The sequence below is a fragment of the Catharus ustulatus genome, chromosome 4 (assembly GCF_009819885.2).
Source record: "Catharus ustulatus isolate bCatUst1 chromosome 4, bCatUst1.pri.v2, whole genome shotgun sequence".
NCBI lineage: Eukaryota > Metazoa > Chordata > Aves > Passeriformes > Turdidae > Catharus > Catharus ustulatus.
The window spans coordinates 48,934,833-48,961,546 of NC_046224.1; the positions used below are offsets into that span (position 1 = coordinate 48,934,833).

The following is a 26,714-nucleotide window of genomic DNA, read 5'->3' on the forward strand; positions in this document are numbered from 1 at the left end:
CCTGCTGCAAAATCACAGGGATACTATTCTAACCTGTACCAGTCAATTTACAAAGATGTGCTCTGGTCTGTATTTTTGTATTAACCATTATTACATTTAAAGCCAAAACTTTACGTTCTCTGTTGCAGTACAATTAATGTTATCATGTAATGCAATAATTCCTGAGAAGACAGAACTGCTGTTGATTATACAAAAAAGAACATAAGTACTTAGACTGCAACATAGAACATCAAGGTGGAAGGGACCTCAAGGATCATCTGGTCCAACATTTTTTGGCAAAAGCATGGTCTAGACAAGATGACCCAGCACCCTGTCCTGCCAAATCTTAAAACTGTCCAGTGCTGGGGAATCCACTGCTTCTCTTGGGAGATTATTCCAATGCCTGATTGATCTCATTGTGAAAAACTTCACATCCCACAGAAGAAGAGTTAGCTGAGGAACTCAAAAAATACAGAAAATTACACCATACTTGCCACTCTTACATTCTTCTCACAATTTGTGAATCCAAGACTGCTTTAAATGAAATTTCAGTCAGCATTTTCCAAAAAACATCATTTTATCAGCTTAAATCTTGTTGAGATGCCAACAGTAGAGCCTTTATAGACAAGTGTTATAGCATTGACTTTTAGCACGATTTTCAAAAAGCAGCCTGCATTTTCTGATACCTAGGCTGTTCCTCCTGGAGAAATTAGGTCTCCAGTGAGATGCTAACTACTTTGTTATAATCCATAAAAATATGAAGATAGACATTAAAAACATATACTATTTCAATGTTTCAAATAGATTAAATTGTCCTTCAGTAATTTCTAAAGCAGCTTACAGAAAATAACCTGAAAATGCAGCTTTTTAAACAGATCTTCTAATACTCTTTAAACGACTCAGGTGGAACCAGCCACGTTTAAACTAGGTACAGGACATGCTAAGAAGTCTCTGTGGTCTTTTCTCATCATTTATTAGGATACAAGGAAACAATCTGGAACACAAATTTTTCTGCAGAGAATGGTTTCACACATGTTTACTTTTTAGCAACTGAGCTTATATGATTCTGTCCCTATCTGATATGGTAGGAGGTTTGCCCTGGGATAGTTCATGGGGAAGGTCACTTTTGTTTTGACTTCAGTAATATCTGGAATTTGAAGTCCTTTTCACATGCATCAAGCACATAACCTCCACATGAAGTGACAGAGATGCTGCTTTTACAGCATCTGTAAAAATTCCTATGTGCTGCTTTATAGAAGCTTTGTACACACGATCATGGAGTCAACAGAGCATCTGAGAATCTCAATACTGTCAGCTCCTCTGGAAGACAAGGGCACTCGGCACTTTCCAAGCCTGTCACAGGTTCCCTAACACTCTGAAGAGAGCATTACCCAAAGTAATCATTAGCCGCATTCATTAGTACACTTCATAATTAAACAACTAACAGACCAGCTTTTCTAATGTAAATTAATTATCTGGAGCAAGTGCAAGTCCTCAGGAAAAGAAGTCATTTACAGCAGAGCTCAGTAAGGAAAGTAACCCATATATAAACACAGTAAAGTAAATTTATTCCATTTAATTCAATGCTTTCAATAGAAGCTGAGCATGTAGAAACAGAAATATTCCACATTTTACTATAAAGACAGCAGGCCAATTCAAAACTGGTACAAGCCCATATATTCTGGTTTTACTCGCGTGATAAAAATCTTCATCTGTTACAAAATTTCATAGTAGCCAGTCTTCATAACCCTAAATATCCCATGTATTCAGAGCAGGCTGCCTTATTTAGTCACACAAACACTCACCTGTTAGCATACAGAAGCTTACCCCATGCTTGGAACCACCCAAGCACCTGTGGCACCCGTACCAGCTCCCAGAGCAGCATTCCTATCCCGTGTCGGTGTTTCACAGCCGTGCCCTGCGCTCCCGGCGGCAGGAGCCGGGCACAGGCAGCGAACGCACCGGCACCAGCGCCGAGCGGGGGCACGGCGTTCGTGTCCTGCCAAAAGTGCTTTACAGACCGTGCTGCAAGCTTTACAGTGCCCTGAAAAGGCAGTCTCTGCTGATGTATACAGCCCGCCGGACTAACCAAGGACCTCCAAAGTCCAACCATTTAAAACCATCTGAGCCGGACCCGATGCTTTTTAGTATCTCAGTAGCAACACGGTTCATTTCTGCACTAAGGCGTGTATTCCTAAGGAAACTTTTTCTGCAATTTAGGACACTTTCAAGGCAGCGTTCCGAACGGGCAAAGTTAGTTTCACCGGCCCTGCAGCTGCTGGGAACTGCAGACGGGACGGCGAGGCGCGGAGCAAGGGGGGACGCACGGCGGGCTGGCCCCGGCAGAACCCGACCCCCGGCCCTGCCCCGGCACTTACGGTGAGGCTGCCGGCGGCGGGGCGCTCCTCCGGCAGGGCCGAGTCCAGCGAGAAGCCCCGGCGGGCCCAGTACTTGCTGGAGAACATCATCATGGCGGGCTGCATGGGGCCGGCGGGGCCGCGCCGCGCTCTGCCCGCCTGGCCGCGCCCGCCGCCTTTATAGGCCGCCGCCGGGCTGATGGCAGCGCGATACGGGCACACCGTCTGCGGGTGACGAGAGCCGCCGGCGGGCGGGCGGGCGGACGCTCACGGTCCCCGCTCGCCTCAGCGGCCGGGGCGGGACAGCGCAGCACGGGCACAGCCCCGCCGCCTCAGCCGGCAGCAGCCCCGGCAGGTCCCGGTGCCGGGCGGCCGTGCCCACCGCCCTGGGGCTGCTCCTTCGCCCTGCCCTCACACCTGCGCTCCGGTGCCGGTCCGGCCTCTGCCCCCGCCGCGGCACGGTTCATGGCACGGTTCACGGCACGGTTCATGGCACGGTTCATGGCACGGTTCCCGGCACGGTTCATGGCACGGTTCATGGCACGGTTCACGGCACGGTTCATGGCACGGTTCATGGCACGGTTCATGGCACGGTTCACGGCACGGTTCTTGGCACGGGAGCACAGGCTCGAGAGTGTGGGGACAGCCCGGCAGAGAGCTGCAGGAGCTGAGCTTCAGCTCTACCGGGGAGTAGTGCAGAGACAGCGAGAAATGCTCTGCTGGAGAAATTCATCTCTCCGTTTCACTGAGCAGGAGGCAACTACTGAAATAGTAACTTGGCTGCAGGGTTAAAGGAACTCCGTCTCCCAAATTTACTCGCAAAATTTAGGATTTCTAACTTTTCTTTCATTATAACATTTATTTCGTGACCTGCCACCGTCACTTGCCCTCCCACCTCCTTCTCACTTCTTTCATCTTCCAAAACTTCTCCACGACATCCTTTGAGTACGTAGGTTACCTTACAGCACGTAGCAGTGAACAGCACATCTGAACTGGGAGCACTGTGTGAGTTTCCTTCAGCCATATACTCAGCTTTCTGTGTTCCAACACACCAGGCAGGGTAAACTTAACTTCTTCCCCTTGAAAAACAGCCTCGGTGACTTGTCCTGAGCCTCCCAAAAGAGGGGCAAACTAGCTGAATGCAACAGCTGGCTGCACATGGCCTTAGCTTGGTGTACACACAGATCACACAGGTTGAGGAAAAATACTGAAATCAGATCGACTGAAGGTGGGACATTGAGCAGGGAGTTGCACAAGGCAAGTAGCAAAAAGTGTCCCTGACAGTACCAGCTGCAGACTGCCTTCCTTCACAGCCTCAAAGCCCTCACCCCTGAGAGACTCCACGCCATACAGCTGTCAGCAGCACCAGGGAAATCGTCTTGCTGTTCTACGAGAACAACACAGAAACACAACAGAAGATTTGAGGGTTTTTCTCACACACAGAATATCATGGAATTATATTTTATCACATTGAAGAAAAACCAGCAAAAGCTTCCAGTCTAAACTGGCTGCGGTCAGTCAGATGCTCCCCTCCTTAAAATGGATGATCATGTTCAATGTTCAGGACCAGGACAGGTTCAGAGCTGCCTCAGAACTCATGAGAGGCTAGAAGTAAACCCTTTTAGACTAACTTGTCCACAGTTTCCCAGGAGAAACACGTAATAAAGATCCTTTCTTCTTTTTGGCAGTAAGTTTGTAATAATTGGTTACTCTACCTGCTCCTTTAATGCAAATCAATTATTTTTGTTATGATAGCCCACAAAGTTTTGCTTCATTTTCCCAATCAGAGAAAAGTATGTCTACATGTATTATTAGCTTAGTCTCATATCCTAAGAACATCAAGAGCTGTTCCCTGTCCTGTTTTCTCATTACTTTTGATTATAGGAAAGAAAGTTGCCATCTTTGGGCTTTGATATTCTTATCTGCTGTGCATGAGATACATAGACGGTCCCTGCAGTTGAACAATTTATGAGTGAGGTTGCTTAGCACTTTCTGAATGCTCCAGTGACAAAACCGAGCACAACTGAGCTGCCTTCCACCTACAGGCGTGACAGAGCATGATTTTATCTGCTGCTGGATCCTGGCTCTGCAGCTGGGACATCACACAAATCGATGACCCAGCTGCTCTGGAGCCCTGTTATTGTTGCACCTCTGTGCAGTAACCAGAGCGCAGCAAAGGTTTTGTCTCTCTTAACCTCTTCTGCCTGACTCCTGAATGCAAAACAACCAAAGGTGCATTGGGTCAGCAGGTGTTAATAGCACGCAGGAGGACTCAAGCTCTTCATCTGTTTAACCATGCTGTCTGCCCATGTGTTCCCACAGAGAGATTGCTTCTCCCTAGAAAGGAAGTTCTTTTGCAACTTGCATTTTGTAGGTGGGCTTTGCCATATCAGCAACAGATCAAAAGATGTTTATGCACTGAAAATGTTTATTTCTTCTTTGTTCTAGCTGCTGTACAACAGAGCTGGTATATAGCTCTGGGAATATTGCTGAACTACAAATTTTGTTGAGAGCTCAACTTACTTTTCTATTGTTCACAGTGCTGTATATTTAGACCAAAAATTTCGAAGTTCATCAAAGCACCTATTCAAAAGTTTCTGATCTAGAGCATGTCAGGATGTCACTCAGCAATGCTATTTCATCTTGGGCAATAGAGTTAATGTTGACAGTAAGAAATGGGCAAGCTTTCTGTAGTTACTAAAACGTACTTCATTGCCTGTAATCAGAATTCAGAAACTGCAAGGTCCTCTCTACACACACTTCTTTTTCTCTCATGAGACAGCAGAGTCACTGTTGCCTGAAATCCTCAGCTATGCACTTTTTAAGCTTAAAAATCTGCAGAAGTCCCAAGTGAAAATTGAAATCTAAAGAAAATCTGTGAGATGTTTTCAATGTTTGAGTCATTTTACCCCCACTAGAGATATCAACTGCCAGCTTCAGCATATTTTCCTTAAAAACATTTGTAACATTTACCGTAGTTTGATTTAACTGGAGGATGAAATTCACAGGGCAGAGCAGCTGGTATTGACCAAGAAACTATCTGAATTTACCCCTGGCTCTCCCAGATCGCCGAGTCTTTAACTTGAGGCATGCTACAGCAGGAAGGAGAACTCTCAAGTCATCATGTGGCAGTGGCAGAACAGAGAAAGAAATGAAGCTATGAAAAGGTGTGAAAAGGTATCAGAAAAGCATAAAGATGGCCTCCACAAGGATCTAAAATGTAAACAGCACCATTATTCAATGTCAGGTCAAAAACACAGGGCAGAGAACAGATGTGCTAATTATTCATGTAAGAGATGTTGTCACAAGCAGAAAACAGAAGTCCCAATACCTTTTCAAATCACAATTTTGTTGATAAAACAAAGACTTTGTGAAACAATTGGCAAGTGGACTAACCAAAGGAGTTTTTTCAACAAGGAAAGAAAGATGAACAATCTATTCCTGTTTACCATAGATATACACACAAACTCCTAAGTCCAATTTTCTGAGCAATGTAGGTCTGCTGAAAAATCTATGATGACAATTTACACTTAAAAATTAAGTCATGAAGATATGGGAAGCATGGGTTTTCGAGCAACCAACAAAACATTCCAAGCTCTTGAAATATTAAGGGGATTTGAACCAACTAACAACCATTGGGCAAGGACATCTAAGAAAAGATAGACTGGGTAGGAAGAGCTGGGAACACAGATGATATCATGAACATAAAGTGAATTCACAATATTCAGCAAAAGAAAGGTTCTGAGAAAAAAGCAGAAACTGACAATTTCACAAAAAAGAAAAAAAGGATTGCAATAAATTCAGTTATTACAAGAGCCAATAAGAAGGAACCTAAAGCAGGAAGACAGGTCTTTCCCCACTCCAGAGAAAACACAGTTTAACCAGGAAACTATTTCATTAGACAGGAAGTGCAGTCTTCTACCACACTTTTACTAGGAGTAGCCTAAGTCATTAGTTCATCATTACCCTCAATTCGAAAGAGGAGCTTATAGGAGATGCAAACTAGGACCAAGCTACCAAATACAGGCAGAATAGCACACAGATTAAGGCTGTGGTACAAAATTCAAAGTCATTGATACAGGACATCAAAAGCAACTTTTTGAAAATGACTACAGCAGCAGCTAGAAGAAATGAACTGTCAGACCACTGAACACAAGGAAAGGACAAAACAAAACAAAAATACCCTTAAAATTAGCCAGGTATTTAATGCATTTTTTTAACATCAGTCTTTGTTAAAGAATCAACTGTGACCAGATGTCTATCACAACTAATAGCAACGGTAGAGAGATAAGCTCTTTGTTTTTCACAAGATGAAGCAATGCTGGAGAATACTCATGATGAGTCTGATCATAGCAAATGAGAGCACAGAAACCACTTACAGAGGAGGCTCATTAAATCTCTGCCATCAATAACTGTTTCAAGAACTATGGGGAAGGACAAGTGACAAAAGACTGGGAAATGGCCAAAATTATGTCAATCTACAAGAAGATAACAGGGACAAAGAAGGGCTGAAGAATTACAGACAAGTCTAATTTCATTTGTTTGAGAAAACAGAAGTACCAAAATTATTTGTAAAGATCCAGAAGATAATAGATGATTAAACAGTCAAGACAGATTTGCTGAGAACAAATTGAGTCAAGCAAATTTCATTTCCTCTTATGACAGTCCTGTGGACCTAGGCAAAACAATGCATGTCATTCATCTTGATGGTAGTGTAGCATTTGGCATAGTCTCTCATAACATTCTTACAAGAGAGATAAGGAAAACAGGTACAGATGAAACTAACAGATCATACAAAGTCAATGGAAGGGTGCAGAGAACCGGAGAGCCTCAAGTACCTACCCTCACACCTCTACTAAGAAGCCTTACACAAACCCCTAGAGCCCAGCTGTAAATTCCCAGACTGTACCTACTCCAGAAATTCTGTAATTGCTACAAAATTTAAAAATATGCTGGGGCCCAGAGGGCTACTTACAGATAACCAGCTGTTCAATCACCAGGGAAGGCAGACCTCATGTGAGGGAGGTCAGAAGTCACAGAAAATCTCCATCTGCATGCAATCACTCCACCTGCCCTGGAAATCCACAAACACCTAAAACTTGCTTGCTTGCTTGTGGGATCGCCAAAAGTATCCTGCAAATGGATTAGACAAGCATCTAGCACAAGACATGCCTTCCAACAAGAGATACTGTAGCTAATCCATTATTGTCAAGTTTTTAAAAGTCCCTTCCAATATTGCAAATCTGGATTTTTAACAAACTTGTATGCATATATACAGGTATTCACCACATGATGAAAATATTTGTGGTATGACTGATCTGGCTAAGACAATTTAGGTCTGAAATTTATCAGCTCCTTTACATTGTTCACCATACGCTGCACAAGTTAATCATAATGGCATAAAACATGTAGCAGCCCAGAGCAGAGTACAAAGAACTGGGATTGCCGCTTTTGGTCTCAGTAATTGTACTGTTTGATGCCTGAGGATTTATCAAGTCCCTGAACTCAAACGTTTGTACTTTAAAGACTCCCTTGTTCTCCTGCATCACTTACTGGAGCAGTAAAACCAGAGGAGTGTGTGGAAGCTCTGCAAGACCAATGCCCAAAGGTGGCATGTACTGATGGAACATCTGGACCAATTCATACACCAATACTGCTTTGGAAATATTCTGGTGTTACATCTCATTGAGTTTTGGCAAGCAAAACAGAGCATTTGCACATCAGTTGTGTCCAATGCAAGTATTTTGTCCACCAGATCTAGACGTGTGCTTAAAATTGTCCTCTTCAATATAGCAAGGATTTTTTCCTAACATGATCTCATTCATCATCAAGAATCATCCCACCAAGGGAGTCAGGCTGGGACGGAGTTCACTTTCCTCGTAGCAGCCTGTATGGTGATGTGTTTGGGTTTGTGCCTGGGTCAGTGTCAGTAACACAGCAGGGTTTCAGCTGCTGCTGAACACTGCACAGCACTGAGGCTCTCTGGCTGCTTCCCAGGGGTCAGCATGAGCCTGAGAGCAGTTGCAGCCAGGACAGCTGACCCAAACTCACTGAAGGCATTCCACATCACATGCCATCGTGTTCTGTAACAAAAGCTCAGGGAAAGAAGGAAGCAGGTCATGGCATTTTGTGATCATGGCATTTTATCTTTCTGAGGAACCTGTGGTGAGATCTTGCTTTCCAGAAGGTGCATGGACACCTGCCTGCTGATGGGCAGTAGTGGATGAAATCCTCTTTGTGCTTTCCTTGAGGGATCAGCATTTGCTTTTCCTGTTAAACTGTCATTGCCTCAGTCCATGAGCTTTCCTGCCTTCCTTCTATTTTCTCCCCATCCCATGCAGGTGGGGAATGGGCAAGGTGCTAGGTGGGTGTGTGGCTGCTGGCCTAGGTCAAGTATAACCCTCCAAGAGGATACAGGTGACCACCTTTTGCTGAACTGCTGTGGCCCAGGCAGCAGTTTCAGCTCTGCACACTGGGCTCTGCAGTGATTGGTTAATAACAAGATACATCTGTAGAAACAGTCTAAGAGATAATGTTAAGGTAGGGTATGAGGCATGAGCCTGTATAATCAAAATATATACTATAATTGAATTATTTCAAAACAAAACCCATCTAGAACAATGGAATAGAAGAATGGAATGAATACAATTAATCTCTTTGAATTACATAGAGAGTCTGAAATATATATTTGATTCAACTGTGAAATTCATTACGGATGAGGTAAAAATTGACATTCTACAATATATCTTCTGTTTGCAATTCATCAGAAAAATTAAATTTGTACCAAAGATATTGTGATTTAAAGTGTAAAAATAGCACACATTCTCTAAAAAATGTTCAATAATAAAATCCTCGCTTGAATGAAAAATTAAATTCAAGTTTATACAATGCCTGCACTGCAATGACATCACTTTATTGAATAGCACATTTTGAAGTCCCACTAAACATGAAACACAGCTTATCTTTTAACACCATTAAAAAAACCCAAAAGACATTTGAAAGCATCTTCATATCAAATATAGTATCGTACATATATGAGATCTGTCTGTTAAGTGCTCAGTTATGTATCTGTGTCTCATCACCTTATCAATGCTCATATACAAAGCTCATGGTCATACCACCTACCGAGCTAGACATAACTGCACAGACACAGACAAGGGTTAGGATTTCTGGTTTTAAACTCAGCCACCACAGAGCAGCTCATGGAATTTTTCTTGTAAGAACAAGCACTGACTTCTCTCACCACAGTTCTTTCAGAAATGGCACCAGCCACTCACCAAATACTCAGAAAAATTCACACAACAGATTTGAAAATATATATTTTAAGATATTTAGCCAACCACAAGTAAAACTTGTACCAGTCACTCTTCTGCAGTCCACAGACCAACTTCAGTTTTAAGTTGCATCAATGCAATGACTAAAATTGAGTCTGAGGACCAGTTATCACATGAGCAAATTATTAATCCTGTACTCCCACCTGTACTCATCCCACTTAATTGCTTTTTTCCAATCTATTTGTAACATGAATCAATTCACAGATGCACTTTTAAAATGTCGCTAACCTCTTCAGTGTTGTCACCTCTGTTGTCCAACAGGGAGTGGTTTGAGGAAAACATAGCTTCCATCCACAGAAATTCAACCCCATACTTGGTAAGGCTTCATTTGCATCACAGTAGTATGCAGAAATAAGGCTAGTGATACCAAAACTAGTTCATATTCCAAATTCTGAATGCTAAATTAGTTAAATTTTTTTTTTCAAGTTAGACAACTGTCTTGTGACAGAAAATGATTTGGACAAGTGAAGAACAAATGCCTCCTATTTTGAACTAAAATACTATCTCAAAAAGTTGAAGCTAGAAGAACACTTCTTGCAGGTTTCTGAAAAGGTTCATCAATGGAGCTTTAATTTGGTGCTCAAGAATATATTTGAAAATAATGAGGATAACAGTGCCTCGCTGTTTGGCTGACTGGGGACAAGGAATTTTGTAAAAGTAATGTGGGAAGAAAAAAACTGAAGAGCATTTTAAAACTGTCCACTAGAAAAATTTTAAGGTTTTAAGAAAAATCTCGTTAGCAACAAAACTGGGTTCTGTTGAACATTAACACCTAAATTTGAATTAAACCACAGATCAAAACAAAAACATTGCTAATACAATGTTTTGTACTAGCAATGTTTTTGTTTTGATCTGTAATTCAAATATCACACTATTTCTACATTTGATTCTCAAAGCAATCAGGAGCTGTTGTAACATATATAGCCTTAAATCCCTTACAAACATTAACTGCAACAACCAAAACAAAACCTCCAAACCCAACACAGGTTTGAAAGCCACTGGCTACAACATGCACAGGCTGCAGATACAGTCACTGTAGCTGAACAGGACAGGCACTACTCAATGTAACTGAAACTTTAAGTGATGACTGTGGGTAACTTTAAAAGGACCATCTTTTTATAGCTTTTAACTTTCCAGTATCAAAACCATTTCATAAACATTCACAGTAGCCCAAATTTCCAAGAAACTTCCACTTCCATTTTGTAAACTATTTCCATTTCTCTGTTTTGTAAGTTATCAGCTTGCCCACACACAGAAGAAAATAACTTCAAGAAAGTAATTTCAAAACAAGTAAAATTGTCCTAACAAGAAAAATGAGAAAAAAAATGTCTTTGAAAGAACTACATCAATGCAATTTTTACCTTGGAACAGATAACACTGGAAAACTGCTATGACTGAAAAATAAGTTTTAAACTTCATCCACAGAAGATTATTATCTTCAAGTATCAAGCATTAAAAAACAAAACAGTTTTGCAGGAATTAAACCAGTATTGCTCTCTTATGGCCTGACAACTGTGACCAAACTGTTTTAGTTCTAGTTTTGTTCACATTTATTAATTCTAAGCAATCTAAGTCATTCAAACACAAAAGAAATGTAGACATCTTGAACTGTAAACCCAAAGCATTTCATGGCATTTTAACCACCGTGATCCTGATTAAGGCTTCTTACAGTGTTTTTGTAGTCTTTGCTGAGAATAAACCCATCCCTAACAATCAGGAATGGTTTGGTGGAGGATGAAGTTCCTTCTGCAACTCTTTGCAAGGCTGCCTGTCAGCAGGAAGGAAACTACAGATAATGAACACTGCAAGGGGCCTTTCATCTTACTGTTGGGAAGCTGAGCAAGCCTACCTACCCCAAGCCCTCCACAGCAGCTGCTCACTGTTAGCACACGAGCAACCTTCTCATCCTTGACATCCAAGCGCTAAACACAAAGGGAAAAGATGAACTATTATACCCAAAAAAGAAAGGCAAACTTTAAGGGCTGGTAGACTCTTTTAGCAGCCATAGCTGTAATGCTAAGAAATTACAGAATTCCACTTAAATATGCCTTTCCCAAACATCTGCATATTCATGTTCAGTCAGTTATGGTGTTCTTTGAGATCTTAATATCTTGAATTCAAGTTTTTTCATGGCTGCACAGCCTGAATAACTAAGAACCATGCAAAGTCAACTGATAGCTTGCCCACTGCATTTCTGTTGTAAACATTTCCCTCCTCCTTCCATAGTTTGATTGAACATCATTTTTGATGAAAAACATTTTGCAAGTACACTTCAAAGTGACTAGGTGCTCCAAAAAATACTGAAACTAACTTGCTTAATATCTTTGAACCAAAGTGTTGAATATCTAAGTTCTAATGCCTTTCCATATTCTATGTCACATTAAATTAACTGCCAAGAAGTACAATGCTCACCAGGGAACAAAGGCATGATGCTTCACAGTAATTTCCTGGGCAGGAAATGAAAGTCTACAGATAACGCTGAGCTGTGAATCCTTGACTTTCACAGCATAGGACTCAAGTTCTTATTAACTGATGAGAGATAGCACATTAACAATATTAAAACCAAAATCTGAACTGATTCAGCTGTCCAGTGTTTGCTCACAACTGGTGAGAGAAGTTGAATCGACACCCAAATTATTGTAACACCTTGATTTAGCTATTAAAGCCTTTTGTATTACTTGCATTGTTTAAGATGGCACAAATAACATTTGTAAAAGTAAACTGCTCCACAAGAAAACTCTGCCATATCCCACACTTCAACTACCTAGAGGAAAGGCATGTGCCACTCTGTAGTTAGAAACAGAAATGCCCACAGCCCTCCATGATCCACAAAATATGTCATATCCATGGACTAACAACTAGCTCTCCCCTCTGTCTTATGTTCTTATATTAACAACCAGACAACTAGATTTTTTCTCTAAATAGGATTTAATTAAAAACACTAAATCAACTTTGACTTTTATTTTATATATGTACAATAGTTACCAAATAATGAATACACTTAATCAGTTATGTTAAATTTCACATAACGTCAAAGGACATCAGCATGGCATGGAATAAACTCACTGCCTTTTGCAGATACAAAAAATGCATTAATATTAATTATGATTACTATTTTGGTGTGTGGTTTGTTGGTTGGCTTTTTAATAACTTGCTTATTAATTTTCCAGATAATGTTGCCATAAAAACAGTGTAAGTAGTTAATTGATCAGTTACTATATTAGCAAATATGAACATTAGTAAAGTTTGCAAGATATCAACTGCAAAATTACACCAAGTGTAGGACTGCATGTATTCACAAGGTATCATGAAAGATACCTTTAGTTAGAAAAGTTTTGAAAAAGAGCTCAGGTTGGAGCTGTGCATTAATTTGGTCAAACTGATTCATATGAATGAACAGCCAAGTTTATTCAGATATTGAAAATATGACTATCCTTTTTAGTATTCACAAAAATTTGTGTCTATAGTGTGTGTATGTGTGTAAATATATATATGTATATATAAAGTGAAGATATGTTAATGTAAAAATATACTGTTCATCCACTCCCAATTACACAAAATTCAGTATTTGGACATTAAACTCTGCAAGTATGAATGTCCATTTCAAATCTACATTCAACCAGCAACAAATACTTAGAAGTATTTTTGTAAACATTTGAGATAGGGAAAATCCATTTACAAAAGAATCCTCCTTTAGCACATCAGCATCACGTCAGCTTCAACATTTTGTACAGCAGCTTCAGCTGGCATATTGCGAATCTGCTCAAATCAAAGAGCTCACACCGTCTTAGATCAATATGTGTGAGCTCAGCAAATGCAGAAATTTCTTTCATTCTTAATCACCATCCATTTCCAGTTTACCAGCAAAAAGAAAATGCACTTGGCTACAAAAATATTAAGGAATGTTATTGAAAACAAAAGGCTATTTTGGTAGAAGAAACTACAAAAATAGTTAAGTTGAGTCATGTTGTAAAGCTTTAATGCAAAAGCATTACAGTACAGATTTTCTTTACACCCTTAAAGCTTAATCAACACCAAATTTAAATATCCATCTCTGAAGTGCTTGAACAAAACGTGCTCAGTAAAAGTCTTTCTGCAACGTGACCAGGTGTAGTTACGCCAGGCTCTGCATCTCAGCCGTCTGTTGAGCGCCGTCCCTTGTCCCATTGGCAGCAATTACCGGGGTTGAGACACTCTGATACAGTGACGTCGGACAACTCAACTCAGCTGCACTTTCATCCTCTCCAGTATCTGAATCCGGTGTTGCTGAACTGTTCTCTATCCCCAGGATCTCACTGACTGTTTGAGGCAATTCCTAGAAAGGAGGTGGCAGGGGAAATATTAAAAATCACTGAAACTAAAAGAAAAAGTTAACAAAAGTCCCCTCTGTCCATCCTGCATTCCCAGTACTCATTCATCTGAGCAATCATTCATCTGAATTTAGTTGTACTGAAAGCATCTATCTCTGTAATACTTACATTACAGCTACCATTTTCTGTAGCTGCTTTTCAAAAAGACAGCAAAGGGAACACACTCAGGAATCAATTCCTCATTAAAACCACAATCTTCATTACAAAAGTAAAAGTCTAATCAGCTATTACAATTATACTTCATGTTACTGAAAATTAGTTTTATTGAGTGACCCACTATTTTCTGCGAATAAGTCTGGCACGCTTTCAATGCAATGCACCTTTCAAATAGTTTTTCTCAAGCATACTGAACATCACATTTCTTGGAGTGATGCTACCTAGTGAGAGTTGAGAAAGCACAACCAAAAAACAAAATTCAGCTTTCCCCCAGTGAACAGTATTACTCTATAAAATCAATCTTGCTTATAGACTTCTCAAACATAGGCACTGCATAGCTACACAGCATGCTTTACTGTACCCAGGCACATTTCACCAGTCATACATGAACACTTACAGCTAACTACATACTTTTACTGTCTATAAACATTCACAGTAGATAGCTTTACCTTGCAATTCATCATCTGCATAGAAATTGCTTCTGCTTTGCAGAGTATATACTCCACATCGATTTTCATAGACAGTTCATTGATATGCTAAAAATAGATTCACAAGGAAGGCATAGTGAGATAAATTACAACTTTGTTTTACCAAAATACACTAATACTGTACTGCACTGCTAATAAGTATCACCTTATTAGGTGCCTGCCTGCCCCTTAAGCTATGAAATGCTAGACACAGTCTACAAGAGAAATGGCTACTCAAAGATACAGTATGGAACAGCTGCCTTTCACCAGCATCCAAGGCTTGCAGGAGCAATCCACAGCACCTCTAAAGGTGACAACTGTCTGGCCCTCCTACATACTTCCCCCAGCAGCTCACATTTTCAGAGATGATAAATTAGATCACAGAAGATAAAGCGAAAGTTATTATTAAATATAATAAGCAGTCGTCTGAGGGGAGAACTATTTTTGGTTCTATGGATTTGGATCTATTCATGATCTTACCATTAAACACAGACATGCAATAAACCATTTTAAAAGCCTGCAGGATAGACATTTAACCCTTCAGAGGATGGGTTAAACCACTTTCTTCAACACCTTTTCCTCCCCCAACATAAACCACAATCATATTGCATTAACTCCAAAACATTAACTAACATTTTAATTTAATACCCAAAAGACAGCCCCGTACTAGCCACTAGGAAGACAACTCTACTGCAGCGAAAACCAGCCCAATAATGCGTAAGAATTTGATACCTTTAGTATTTCATTAAAGCCATAGTGCTTGTCCATTATTTGCTGTTTTTCAGATTCTAGGATAGCACAACAAAGGAGAAGATGAAAGTTCTGACAAGGCAATTCCGTCCACATGACCTGTTAAAATATAAAAACCCCATATTTGAAATGCTTATACTTTTCCTCTGAAAAGACTTAGAAAATAAATCCTCCAGCCAAATCACTTAACTAATAAGCTGCTTTTGAAAGCAACTAAGTATTTGTAAAATTTTTTTGAATTTTACTTTTGACCCTTTAGAGACAACTGCAAGTCTGAGTCACCAAATGCTAATCTGGTTCTTAAGCTATTGTCCACTATAATGCTACTAAACTGCTTGAGCTTGTGGTCTTGTGAACGTGGGCCCAGCCTCAACTAATGTGAAACAGAAGTAACTGAAGATAACAAATTATACATGTGGCTAAGATTATCTGCATTAAATGTGAATTGGAAGAAGAGTGTCATGCCCAGCAATAGTTTAAAAGGCTCTAATGTTTATAAATAAGGGGCTAAAGTTGTTCCCAATCCCACCACCATGAGAACCCAAAGACACATACACACAGGTACTGGGTGTGGGTGGGTATTCCTTTCTGACTGAAGACACATTGGCTTTTGGTCCCATGGAGAACACAGTCACTCTTGAGTTCACTGGGATTGAAAAGTGCAACCTCAGCACTAATACCCTATTTTAGTACATTCAGAAAAACCTTTAAAAAAATTTGAAAAGAACATGTGTGCTAGGCAGAAAGCTGGAGAAGAATTTTGCCAATAAAACTGGAAAGAAGCAGAAGTCTGCTTGCACAAATTGCCCTGACAGATAAGGGGATTTAAGACAATGGATTTACTCTCAAAAAAGGCAGGTAAGAAATCAGACTGCTGATAATTTGTTACTTCATAGCAAAAAACTTTTTTCATCATTATTGATGGAATAGAGCCTTATAGCTGAGCAAGAGCTTATACTTAAACTTTCATCACTAGTACGTGTAACCTGCGAACAGAATTGCACCAATCCCAAAGATACCCAAACAAAGTTCACCCAAAATAAGGTGCAATTAATCTTGAATGTTTCAATTAAGATCCAGTTCAGAAATTAAATTTTGCATCTTTTTCAGATAACCAATATTCTATTAAAGCATTCTCTCACTCCAGGAAAAAGACTGGAATGCAAGTAGGCTGATAAAAAATAACAATTGAATGAAAATTCCTACAATCTACCAAACACAGTCTGTCTACGCACTATTGTGTTCTTCTACTTCATAAAAAGGACATATTGACAGTTGTGCATTGATTTGATTCAATATCAAATGCTGCAAAAATCCATAAATTTTGCTACCATTTTTGATAAACCTTTCAAAGTCTGGAGCTGAATGTGCACTTAAGATTACATATTGTAAATGCATGACAGCAGCATCACAACATGTTGGAAGGACAGAAGAAAAAGCAGCATTTAAATAATAAGTATGAAAGTAAAAATATAAAAATAAGGAGCAATAACTCTTTTTTTCTTTCTGATATACAAACAAGTAAGGACTCGTTTGTTCTAGCACTACTTCAGCAGCCATGAAAACTGTAACCAATGTATGTATTCCCAAGTCATTCTGGCTTTATGTTAAGCCAGTGGTACTAGAATGACACTGGAGCCAAGTGGGAGTTAATTGTAATTTTGTTACAGAATTTTTCTTCTGGGTGTCTTCTAAGCCACTCGCAGTGCAAACAAAAGATTAAGACCTGGCTAGAATTACCAGGTGATATTACCTGTCTCTCCAATGTCAAGGAGGGACTGAACTATTCTCAATTTTGAGACAGCTAAGAAGTGGGTCAGTAGGCTATTTGGGCTGTGTTTGAGAGGCACTGCTAAAACGTGCTATGAGTACATTTTAGTACATACAAAGCCATCCACAGCCAGAGCAATTTAACCCATGAACAAAAGGCATTGCATGTATACATCACAAATAACTGCACATACATAATGTGTCTCAACTCATCCACACAAGGTGGAATATCACCTCTCTATCACATGCAACTCTGTCACAGAGCAATGAAACAACCACTTGCATTTTCTCCTACCATCTGATTAGGGCTCTAGGGCTCCTGATTTGCTCAGGAAGTGCAAAGGCTGGGAATTAGCCTCTACTTCAGATGATGAGAACTGGTATCTCCCATTTCCAAGATGAATGGAGATGGGAGAAACCAGACTAGTAAAGAATCTCATTCCTTTTTTGTGATAAAGCACTGGAAGTCATGAAGCCAGCGGGAACAGGTCTGATGCTAACTTAGTGATTCATATGAGTCAGAGGACAGAAACAGAGATCTGCAAGAGCCCTGAAATTAACAGATTACACAGAAAAAGCCCCAGAAATCCTGGAACCTGGGATTGGAATCTCAGATGGTATCTCTGCTTCATCCCATTCTACTCTCCCCAAGTGAATATGTCATGGCATAATATTGCCTTCAAACAGATTCCCTTAATTCATGTGCACAAAACTGCACATGAGGTTTACTCAGCCAAATACCCAAAAAATTAGTTAATTCTCTATAAAGGGAAAAGGCTCCTGTATCTATAGCTTGCCTTTGTAAATCCCACTTACTTCACTGATACCAGTGGAGTTTTATGGCTATGTACAGGATTAAAAACAACCCACTGTATGCTGGACTGATCAAGGTGACACTGGTCTTTGCATAAAAGCATCAACTTAATGCCTTAATTATTTTGTTTTAAAAAAGAAAAAAAATATATTCCTTTTTCCATTCCACATCTCCTAGCAAAGAAATTGAATACTTGTAGTAAACATACATTATGATGTGCCATAAGAAACCTACAAGACTATCATATATCTACAGGTTTCCATCATCTTCCTAAGAGGAAAAAAACACCCGAGAGAGAAATATAATGTTTCTTTTCTGTATATATGCATTAAAGCAGAGGTGATAAAAACATGCTAGCCTAGGACTATAAACAAAAATACTGTTGTCATCAACTTAAAAAGAAAAATTACTCTTTAAAAAAATACTGAGAAGACAACATAATTCTGGGGGGAAGAGATGAGTGCTTCTCCCCTCCCAAATCACTATCATTTATACCTTGGAATAAGAGAATTCTTCCTGGTTTTGTACATATTGGTTTTCTTATTTATGAAAGTTATCCATAAACTTTTTTTGTCCTCTACTTGAAATACCACCTCAATACTCTATGATAGTAAATTCCACCAACTGATGATAAAAAAGCTAAAAAATATTTACTTTAGACAGTTTTAAATACTGGTCCTCCTCTTTATGTGACTCCTCTTTCATTAGCGGAAAAAGTGAATAAAAGCATCAACATTATTTTTCATCACACCAGAAACAACATTATTTTTCATTATAGTACAAACTTTATGCATACCAGCCCTGTTCTTTTCATTACCCTTCTGTTCCCCAACACATATATTGTTATGTCCTAGAAAATACTCCCTCCATTCATCTGAACATTTATTCTCCTCTTCTGAGTTCTCAGTGAATGCTGTGCCTCTGTTAAATGCATCTTAGACAATAAACCTGTACTGTTGACAAACTTCTCAATTTCTTGGAACAAAAAATTAAAGACAAAAATATTAGTTAATATTAATCATTACATCTGATCCCAAGATCACCTAAATCAAAAAAATATCTCATTAAACCCAGAATTATCAAAACTTCAACATTTTGACTTCTTACATAATGTTATTTGGCATCACAAGGCCTTGTCATCTAGATTAACAATCTTCTGACATCATCCTCCTCATGGTTTTGGCTAATTCAAACTACCCTGACAGCGCTTCATTCAACTTTATGTATAAAGAATCACCAATACCAAGGAATTAACCAAACTTATCATAAGTTGTTTTCCATTAACAGTTAACTGATACTCTTCACTTCCTATTTTCACTTAAGAGTCTCAGTTGAAGGCTCCTGTCCAAATCTTTTTGCAAATGTCAATTTATCCAAACCAGCTCTAGTAAGTATTTTTTCATTAACTTTACAAATTGTTCTTTAGGCTAAATCCTTTTTTTTTTATATTTATCTGAGTATTAAACATTTTGCAAAATGATCCATGCTTTTTGTTACAAAATCCAAAAACTGCTGGAGTTTATGTGATTAAATATTTCCTTACCTCCCAGAGTCGAAGAATATCTTGAAAACTAAATTCCCTTTTAAATCTGATAAGAAGCCACCGGAAGCAAAAATAAAGGTAACCTGAGTCTTGAGATTCTAGGAATAAGAGCGAGACATTTCAGAAGCATCAAATTTGGTTCAGACAATAAAAAAATAATAAACCCAGAATTTACTGGTACATGCTGACACAACTAATTTTTAAGATCGCAGGCCCTTTTTAGAATAAAAGATATTTGCCAGAGTATTTTAAAATTAGTTACAGGATGACCGTTTTTTCAATAAGCATGGAGCAATTACAGAAATATTTTGTACTCTTATAATACTAGAGTTATATTTAGACTGGTCAGGTAAAGGATGCAGGAAGCTGTTTCAGTTACTGTGCATGAATAACACACCTACCTAAATAACTGCAAAATCCACTGTCTAGTAAACGAAGCAAATGACTCAGCTGAATCAGTTGTGTCTTCATTCCCTGCATCTGTTCTTCGAAATTCTGATGCTGTATGGAATAAAACATTAGCACTGGCATTTTTATTAACTCAATTTTGAGATTTGCAGCTATTTCAAAAGAAGTTTGTTATTGCAACAGGGGTTCTTACCCTTTCGGTATTTAACATTTAGATATTTGACTGTACCTCTGTCTAATGAAATATTTGCCTTTTACTGATTTCTTTGCTAATATTTTCGTATGCAATAAATTACAGTTTGAATCTGCCTAAGCTCTGTACTTCTAAAGCAGCATGATTGCACTCAGACAAAAAATCCAAATTTTCTTTTACTTTCATATCAGTCACACACTTATTTGCCACATGCACAAGACATAAAAGCTTCAGTTTGTGGGAAGTTTAAACTGCATTTAGCAAAAGCCAAAAGGTAGGTATACAATGAAACTACTATCCTGAACAAAATCCTGAGTGAGGACTCCTGATAAATACAAATTTGTCTGTGAGGGTTACTTTGGAATTCTTAAGGAGCCAAATATGCCTGTATTGTACAGCAATGCTATTGCAAATCCACCACAACCTCAATCAACAAATACGTATTGATTCCAAACATAAAATGACTGCTTTAAAAGCATTCAAAACACCCCGTGAAATGCATAAAGTACAATTAACCCCAAATACTATCTGCAGCTTATTTGTTTATGTGGGCTAAAAAAGCCTCATTTTACCATTTGATCCATGTATGATACAAAGCACCAAAAGGCATCTACTTCATTCTCCATAACATACAAGACAGGTGACAGCAAGTCGCTCATTCCCTGCACATAACCTTGATGGAGAAAAAACAGAGGGGAGGAAAAGCAAAAAGGAATTTAAACTCAGCAGTTAAACAGTAATTTTCCAAGTGTGAAGAATAGCTTAGTGAAACATATAGATACCATAATTCTCCAATTCAGCTATCAGTAGAGACATATTTGTATTGATAACTAACAACATCCAGCAGACCTGATAAGATTTATCAGCCATTTCTGCCAATCAAAAGAGAAAATAAAGCAAACACATTGTTCTAGTAGCTGGTAAAATATGTACAAATTGAGTTTGTACACAATAGATTTTTAGTAAAAATGTTGCTATTTAGAACTCAGGAGCATACATTGATATTTTTAAGATTAAGTCTATACCCTGCATCATTACAAACACAAACTTGCATATAGTCTCCTTTCTATTTGTACTTAGTTGCTTTCTTCTAGATGTTTAAAAATTTTGAGTATCTTCACACTCCCCCACCCATCCCCAAATGAAGATTTTCTTCTCAAATTCATTTAAAGAGATACTGAGTTGCAATTCCAGAAAAACACAGTGCAACAGTTCTTACAAAGAAAACTTTGCATTTTACCCTTCTTTTTTTTTCTGTTATTGAACATGCTTTTTTAAAGATTCCTTTATTTAAGGAAGTTGGGATTGTTCTGCTTGGATAGTTCTTTAAACACACCCAAGCCTAAGACCATCTGTGTAACCAAGCAGACAGCAATGAAGAATTCAACCTATCAGAGTGAGAAAGGGAATTAATACTAAAATATTGTTTGCAAGAAGCACAAAAACAACACAAATCTAGATCTGATTCAAGAACATGCTTTTAGGTTTTGTGCTTAGAACCGGTGAATAAAGTTCATACCACCTAAAAAGTAGTCACAAGCTTTCAAGAAAAACTTTCATTTAACTGGAGAAGGAAACACCCACTAAAGCATATCACTTTTCCAAACAGCTATAAAATTTCAGTTGTATGAAAAAAAAGATTTTCTAATTTTTATAGTTTTTTAATGCTTCTTCCAGCCTCCTTGCTTTCAATTAACAGTCCATTTAAGTAGAGCACAATGATTTTTACAGGTAATTTTTCCTCTTCTTCCCAACTCTTCTAATTACCACTGATGCTAGTGTCAGCTTACCTAGTGCCCTGACCTCTCTAAATAAGGGAACATAATAAATGTGTATATCTATCATCAGTGATTGGTTCAACCTAACACTTCTCAGTTGGCTGACTTTATTTCTTAATGATGCAATTGTGACTGTGCAATTGAAAAGAGGATTAGCGTCAATAACTGAAAATACAGAGCAGCTGTGAGAAGAAAAATAGAGTAAGTAACAGCAAACAGGTAAATGCTTAAAAGGTCAAAAGAAAAAAGTTTTGTCCCCCACATATTTAATACTACAAAAATAAATGCAGAGAAAATTCAAATTCTGTCCAAGACAATTTGAAAGTCTATTTAATAATAAAGCAAATTTCATTAATGCAGACTTAAGGAATTAATTCAGAAAAATATTCTATTAACAGCTGTCCTATCCCCTCCACTATCCAGCAGCTTGTGGCTTTATTCAGACCCCTCTAAAGCTGCTGTCAAAAGATTAAGAGCAGTACCTCAACAATGCGTAGAAGCCTTGGACAGTTACTATGTCAAATTTACTATATTTCCATTATTCCTCCTCATTTATAAAACAAAAGACTTATCCAGTATGCACACTTAAGCCATCTCAACAATGTTTTTAATGCAGTGGGTGTGGTGAATCTGCTTTACTTTCACCTATAATGTCACTGCAACAATGAATGCTGAAATGTGGAAAGAGGTGAAACAGAGCTACATGTTTAAACCACCAGTTTCAGTGTTCTCTTTTTTCAAGCCAAAGATCAAGACTCTCTTTTAGAGAGAATGAAAGCTTACAAGAACTACAGCTCTGCAGCAGTTTACTAGAGGTTAAAGATTTAATCTTACTTTTTGTTTTCAAAATGTGGCACAAAGTGGGCTTATAGAATCCCAAAACTTTTCTGATACAGAATACCCAAAAAACCGCTAAAGTATACAACAGCAAATGTCATGCAGGGTGGAAGCAGAGCGAGCTACAAGTATCTTTTCCCTGTCTCCCAAGACAATTATCAAGAAGCCAAGACTTAGCCATCACATTAACACTGTGATTAAAGCAAGATGTTATATGCTATTCCCTCTGCAGCAGATGCATACACTAAAATGTAATTTTTGACAGATTGCTATGTGAATTTCTCAAGAATCAGCTTTTAAAACACTCACAAGAACACCATGTTTACAAACAGCTGGTTCAGCACGCTGAGCTTTAATTACAGCAGTGGCAGCTGGCTTATCATTTTTATTGATATTATCAGTCTTAAAAACATATATAACACTCAAGCTCCAAAGACCCAAACCCATGTAAAAGTCTTTTGAAAAGCAAGCTTGCTTCAATTCTGTAAAAAAAATTAACACAAGAAAAACCTAAACCACAAAAACTTAACAAAAACCACATAAAAACCTCCAAAACAGAAGAACCCCACAACAGCAGGTCTGTGGTGAAGATAAACTACCACTTAATTCCCAATCCCATCACAACTGCTGAGTTCAGATGCCTAAGACAGGCATCAAATTGGAGAGGAAGAAAAACTGAACCAATTTATCTCAATTATTAAATATTACAAATTAGTAAATTTTTTTTAAAACATTTACAAGAAGCATTGTGATCAATACAAGTTCAATTCTATTAATAGGACTTAGGATAAGCAAAGCTGCAAATCAGAAGTCAAGAAGGCTTTTACATTCAGAGGGACACGACTTACCTAAGTCAAAGTCATACATGCAATAGGTCATCAAAATATCGTGAAGTAAAATCAGTCCTGGATTATCTTCGCCTTCATAGAACTTATTTGTTCGATCTGTCCTGTTAACATCTTTTTCTAAGAAAACAGTCCAGATTTAAAAACATTTTCAAAACCAGCCCTACAAAGCCAGAATCAAATTAATTCAGAATGTCTAAGCCAATGGTTTCTTCCTCAAACACTGCTGCAAAGCTTTGAAGTGTTTGAGACAACTGCACAACTGCATGTCATTTCAAAATAAAGAATGTTTTAAAATAAAGAAAATCCTTCCTATCTGCAATGAATGGATTTGCTTACAAACATGTTTTATAGCTTTCTGCCTTTTCTTTGATAATACATTTTATGGAAAAAATCCTGATTATAATTCAGCAAAAATGTTTTACATTTAAGAGGATTAAACACAATTTTATGCGCATTAACTCTACAATGCCATTTATGAATACTAATGTGATGCAGCATAAGCCATAGTTGGAAAATTCCCACATGATCAGCTCAAAGACACTGTGAAAGTTCATAACAGCATTTTATAAATATTCCAAATTTTATAAATACTACATAACAAACTCCTGAAACTCATAGCAGATTAAACTGCCTCTTTCATCAGGCAGTTTTAATGCCTGAAATGTACCAAGCACACAGCATACTCTTTAATAACATGAAATTCAAGACCAAAATATTTTGAAATTTTGCAAAATTTTGAATGCAGTTTGATAAAAGGAGGATTTTGCAGATTTTGACCTATTTTACTACATAACCCTAATACTGCCACATACATTTCAAATGCTTAAAAATAAAATTGTCTCAACAGAAACAAACACTTAGCCATTTTTTAACTCAGAATTTTTTTCTGTTATCATTCTCTAAATATGTAGTTTATTAATCTACCAAAACTAGACTTCTTTGATCCTTTCAGCTTGCCTGTCGAATAACTGCCTGAAATAAGTTTAGTCTTTCTCACAGAAAAAATATTGACTAATCCTAAACATTGGTGCCCAAATCTCACTACAGAAGAGCATTGAGGATACAAACTGCATAATTTGATTAAATTTTTAGAAGTAGTTGTAAAACCCCAGAAGTCAGAATGCACATACATAAATCCCTGTATGAAATTATAAAATCTGAACAAGCACATTTTAACATTCTTACTGTATATCATTATTTTAACAGTATTTCCAGTAAAAACACATTATGACATAACACAAAATGAAGAGATAAAGAGCAACACTTTGTTTTTAATGCCTCTTCATGCAGGCTCTTCAAAAGGGAACTTTTTTCAATTTCATATTAACTTCTAGAAGTGTGCGTGTAGTTAGGTATGTCTCTAAACATGAATTTACCTATAAGACTCCGGTAATCTCTTAACCTTGAATTTCGCTTTTCCTGTTCCTCACTGACAGATTTCCACTGCAGTTTCATCCTGAAATATTCATCTCTGAAGAAGAAAGACAATTTTGAAACCAAACATTCAATTTCCCTTTTTTAATTCAAGCACTCATTCATTCAATTTATTCTTTGACATAAATGAAATTACAACATCCTGTTTTATGCAATGTTTTTAGTATAACAATTTTTAAGAAAATGCCACACGTTCTTGCAGTCAACAATTTTAGCAGTTGTCTTTCAAAAGGCTTTCTACATCTACATCTACTATGTCTTAAAAAAATAGGCAGCTTTTAAATTTATTTTGCAAGACAGAAGTCACTGTACTCACGTTTTCTTTCTTTGCAGATTTGCCCTCTCTTCTTTAGTGCTATTCCAAGGAAAATATCCCAAAAGAAATTTCCATGCCTCTTTTCTTAAAGTATGGCACAGACCCTAGGGAAAAATGGATAGGAAGAATCAACAAAAGTATTACCATACTGTGAAGAAACATTCCTAGAAAACTGTAGAAGCCCTGGATCCACACTTAGGTAAAAAAAGAAACCTCAGAAAATAATTTTGTTTGTATATTTTTGCTTCATTTTTAAAAATAAAAAACTTACAGGCATCAGAGACTTTAAGAACAAAAAAAAAATACTTTCAAAACATATAAAAAGATAAGGCCGCCTCTGGTTACAGTTGCCAAACTTCTGGTCTTGCCATAAACTGACCCTGAGGACTATTCTTCCATTGATTTGTTCTTTTAACAAATATTTTCATCTCACAAGATATGGCCAACCTTCAAAGAATCCTAGCGTCCACTCAAGAAGCCTGCTTGTCAGAAATCTTTCCAAGTAATGCTCAACATGTTTAGATGACAAAAATGTATGGAGCTGAATCATATCCCGCTCTCATCACGAGAGCTTGCAATTCCTGCAGTACAGTTTTAAGAATGAGGAATTTTTGCTATTCCACTTTGGGGATCTCGAGTTATAAATAAAAGAGAGCACTCGCTCTCCTGGCAATGGGCAGAGATGACAGGAAAGTGGGCTACAGGAAGAAAAGTTTCATAGTAACACTCATGATTGTGGAAGGGTCCTTAATTGGGCATATCAGGCAGGCAAATATTACGGAACAGTGTTATCATTCTCTACTTCTGCTTGCAAACATGCATCAGCAGGCACACAATGAATGCATTAAGGCAGCTGGATTCTCACCAAAATATAGAACTACTGAAGTAACATTAGGTAGAAAAGCTACAGGACACAGTGAGTTTTCAAAATTTCTATCACTGAGACTAAATTCACATTCATATTGCAAAAGTCCTCAGTTCAATGAAAAAATATCAGCAAAAGTTTTTAGCACTGCTCCGATGAGGGGGTCAAATCCCAGCAAACTGCTGGGCAGAACCAGAAGCTTTTGCTGGAGAAGGATAAGAAAAAACACTGTAAGAGAAAAGAATAAATCAAATATCCTAACACTGAAATACTGGTCTTTTCCTGAAAGCCACTTCCGTTGTTTTATCACTTAAGCTTCTGTATTTCCAACTCATTTCTTTTAGCCAGCCTCAACAAGATCTCTCTCCTTGTAGAGCACTTTATATAGCTGCAAGACTGCTGAGGTATTTGATTGGCATGAAACCATGCTTTATGAAGTCTCTCAATAATGACCGCCTGGGATATGCTCAAAGTTCTGCATGAAACATTACAAGT

The 26,714-nt window shown here is 38.1% G+C and overlaps 2 protein-coding genes across 2 annotated transcripts in view; both read right to left on the reverse strand.

The window, feature by feature from the left end:
• The window catches only part of TPH2 (tryptophan hydroxylase 2), a 50,113-nt gene extending 47,629 nt beyond the window's left edge, over positions 1–2,484 (reverse strand). The window contains exon 1 of the mRNA XM_033058636.1: positions 2,358–2,484. Within this exon, the coding sequence (XP_032914527.1) occupies positions 2,358–2,462 (105 nt within the window). The 5' untranslated portion in view covers positions 2,463–2,484. The remainder of the gene's footprint in view (positions 1–2,357) is intronic.
• Positions 2,485–12,616: 10,132 nt separating this feature from the next.
• Positions 12,617–26,714, reverse strand: part of TBC1D15 (TBC1 domain family member 15) — a 33,676-nt gene continuing 19,578 nt past the window's right edge. Inside the window, exons 9-17 of the mRNA XM_033058134.2 lie at positions 25,355–25,458; positions 24,981–25,075; positions 23,605–23,721; positions 20,714–20,814; positions 19,942–20,041; positions 19,541–19,638; positions 15,396–15,512; positions 14,646–14,732; positions 12,617–13,985 (exon numbers count right to left, since the gene is read on the reverse strand). Coding sequence (XP_032914025.1) covers positions 13,785–13,985; positions 14,646–14,732; positions 15,396–15,512; positions 19,541–19,638; positions 19,942–20,041; positions 20,714–20,814; positions 23,605–23,721; positions 24,981–25,075; positions 25,355–25,458 — 1,020 coding nt within the window. The 3' untranslated portion in view covers positions 12,617–13,784. The remainder of the gene's footprint in view (positions 13,986–14,645; positions 14,733–15,395; positions 15,513–19,540; positions 19,639–19,941; positions 20,042–20,713; positions 20,815–23,604; positions 23,722–24,980; positions 25,076–25,354; positions 25,459–26,714) is intronic.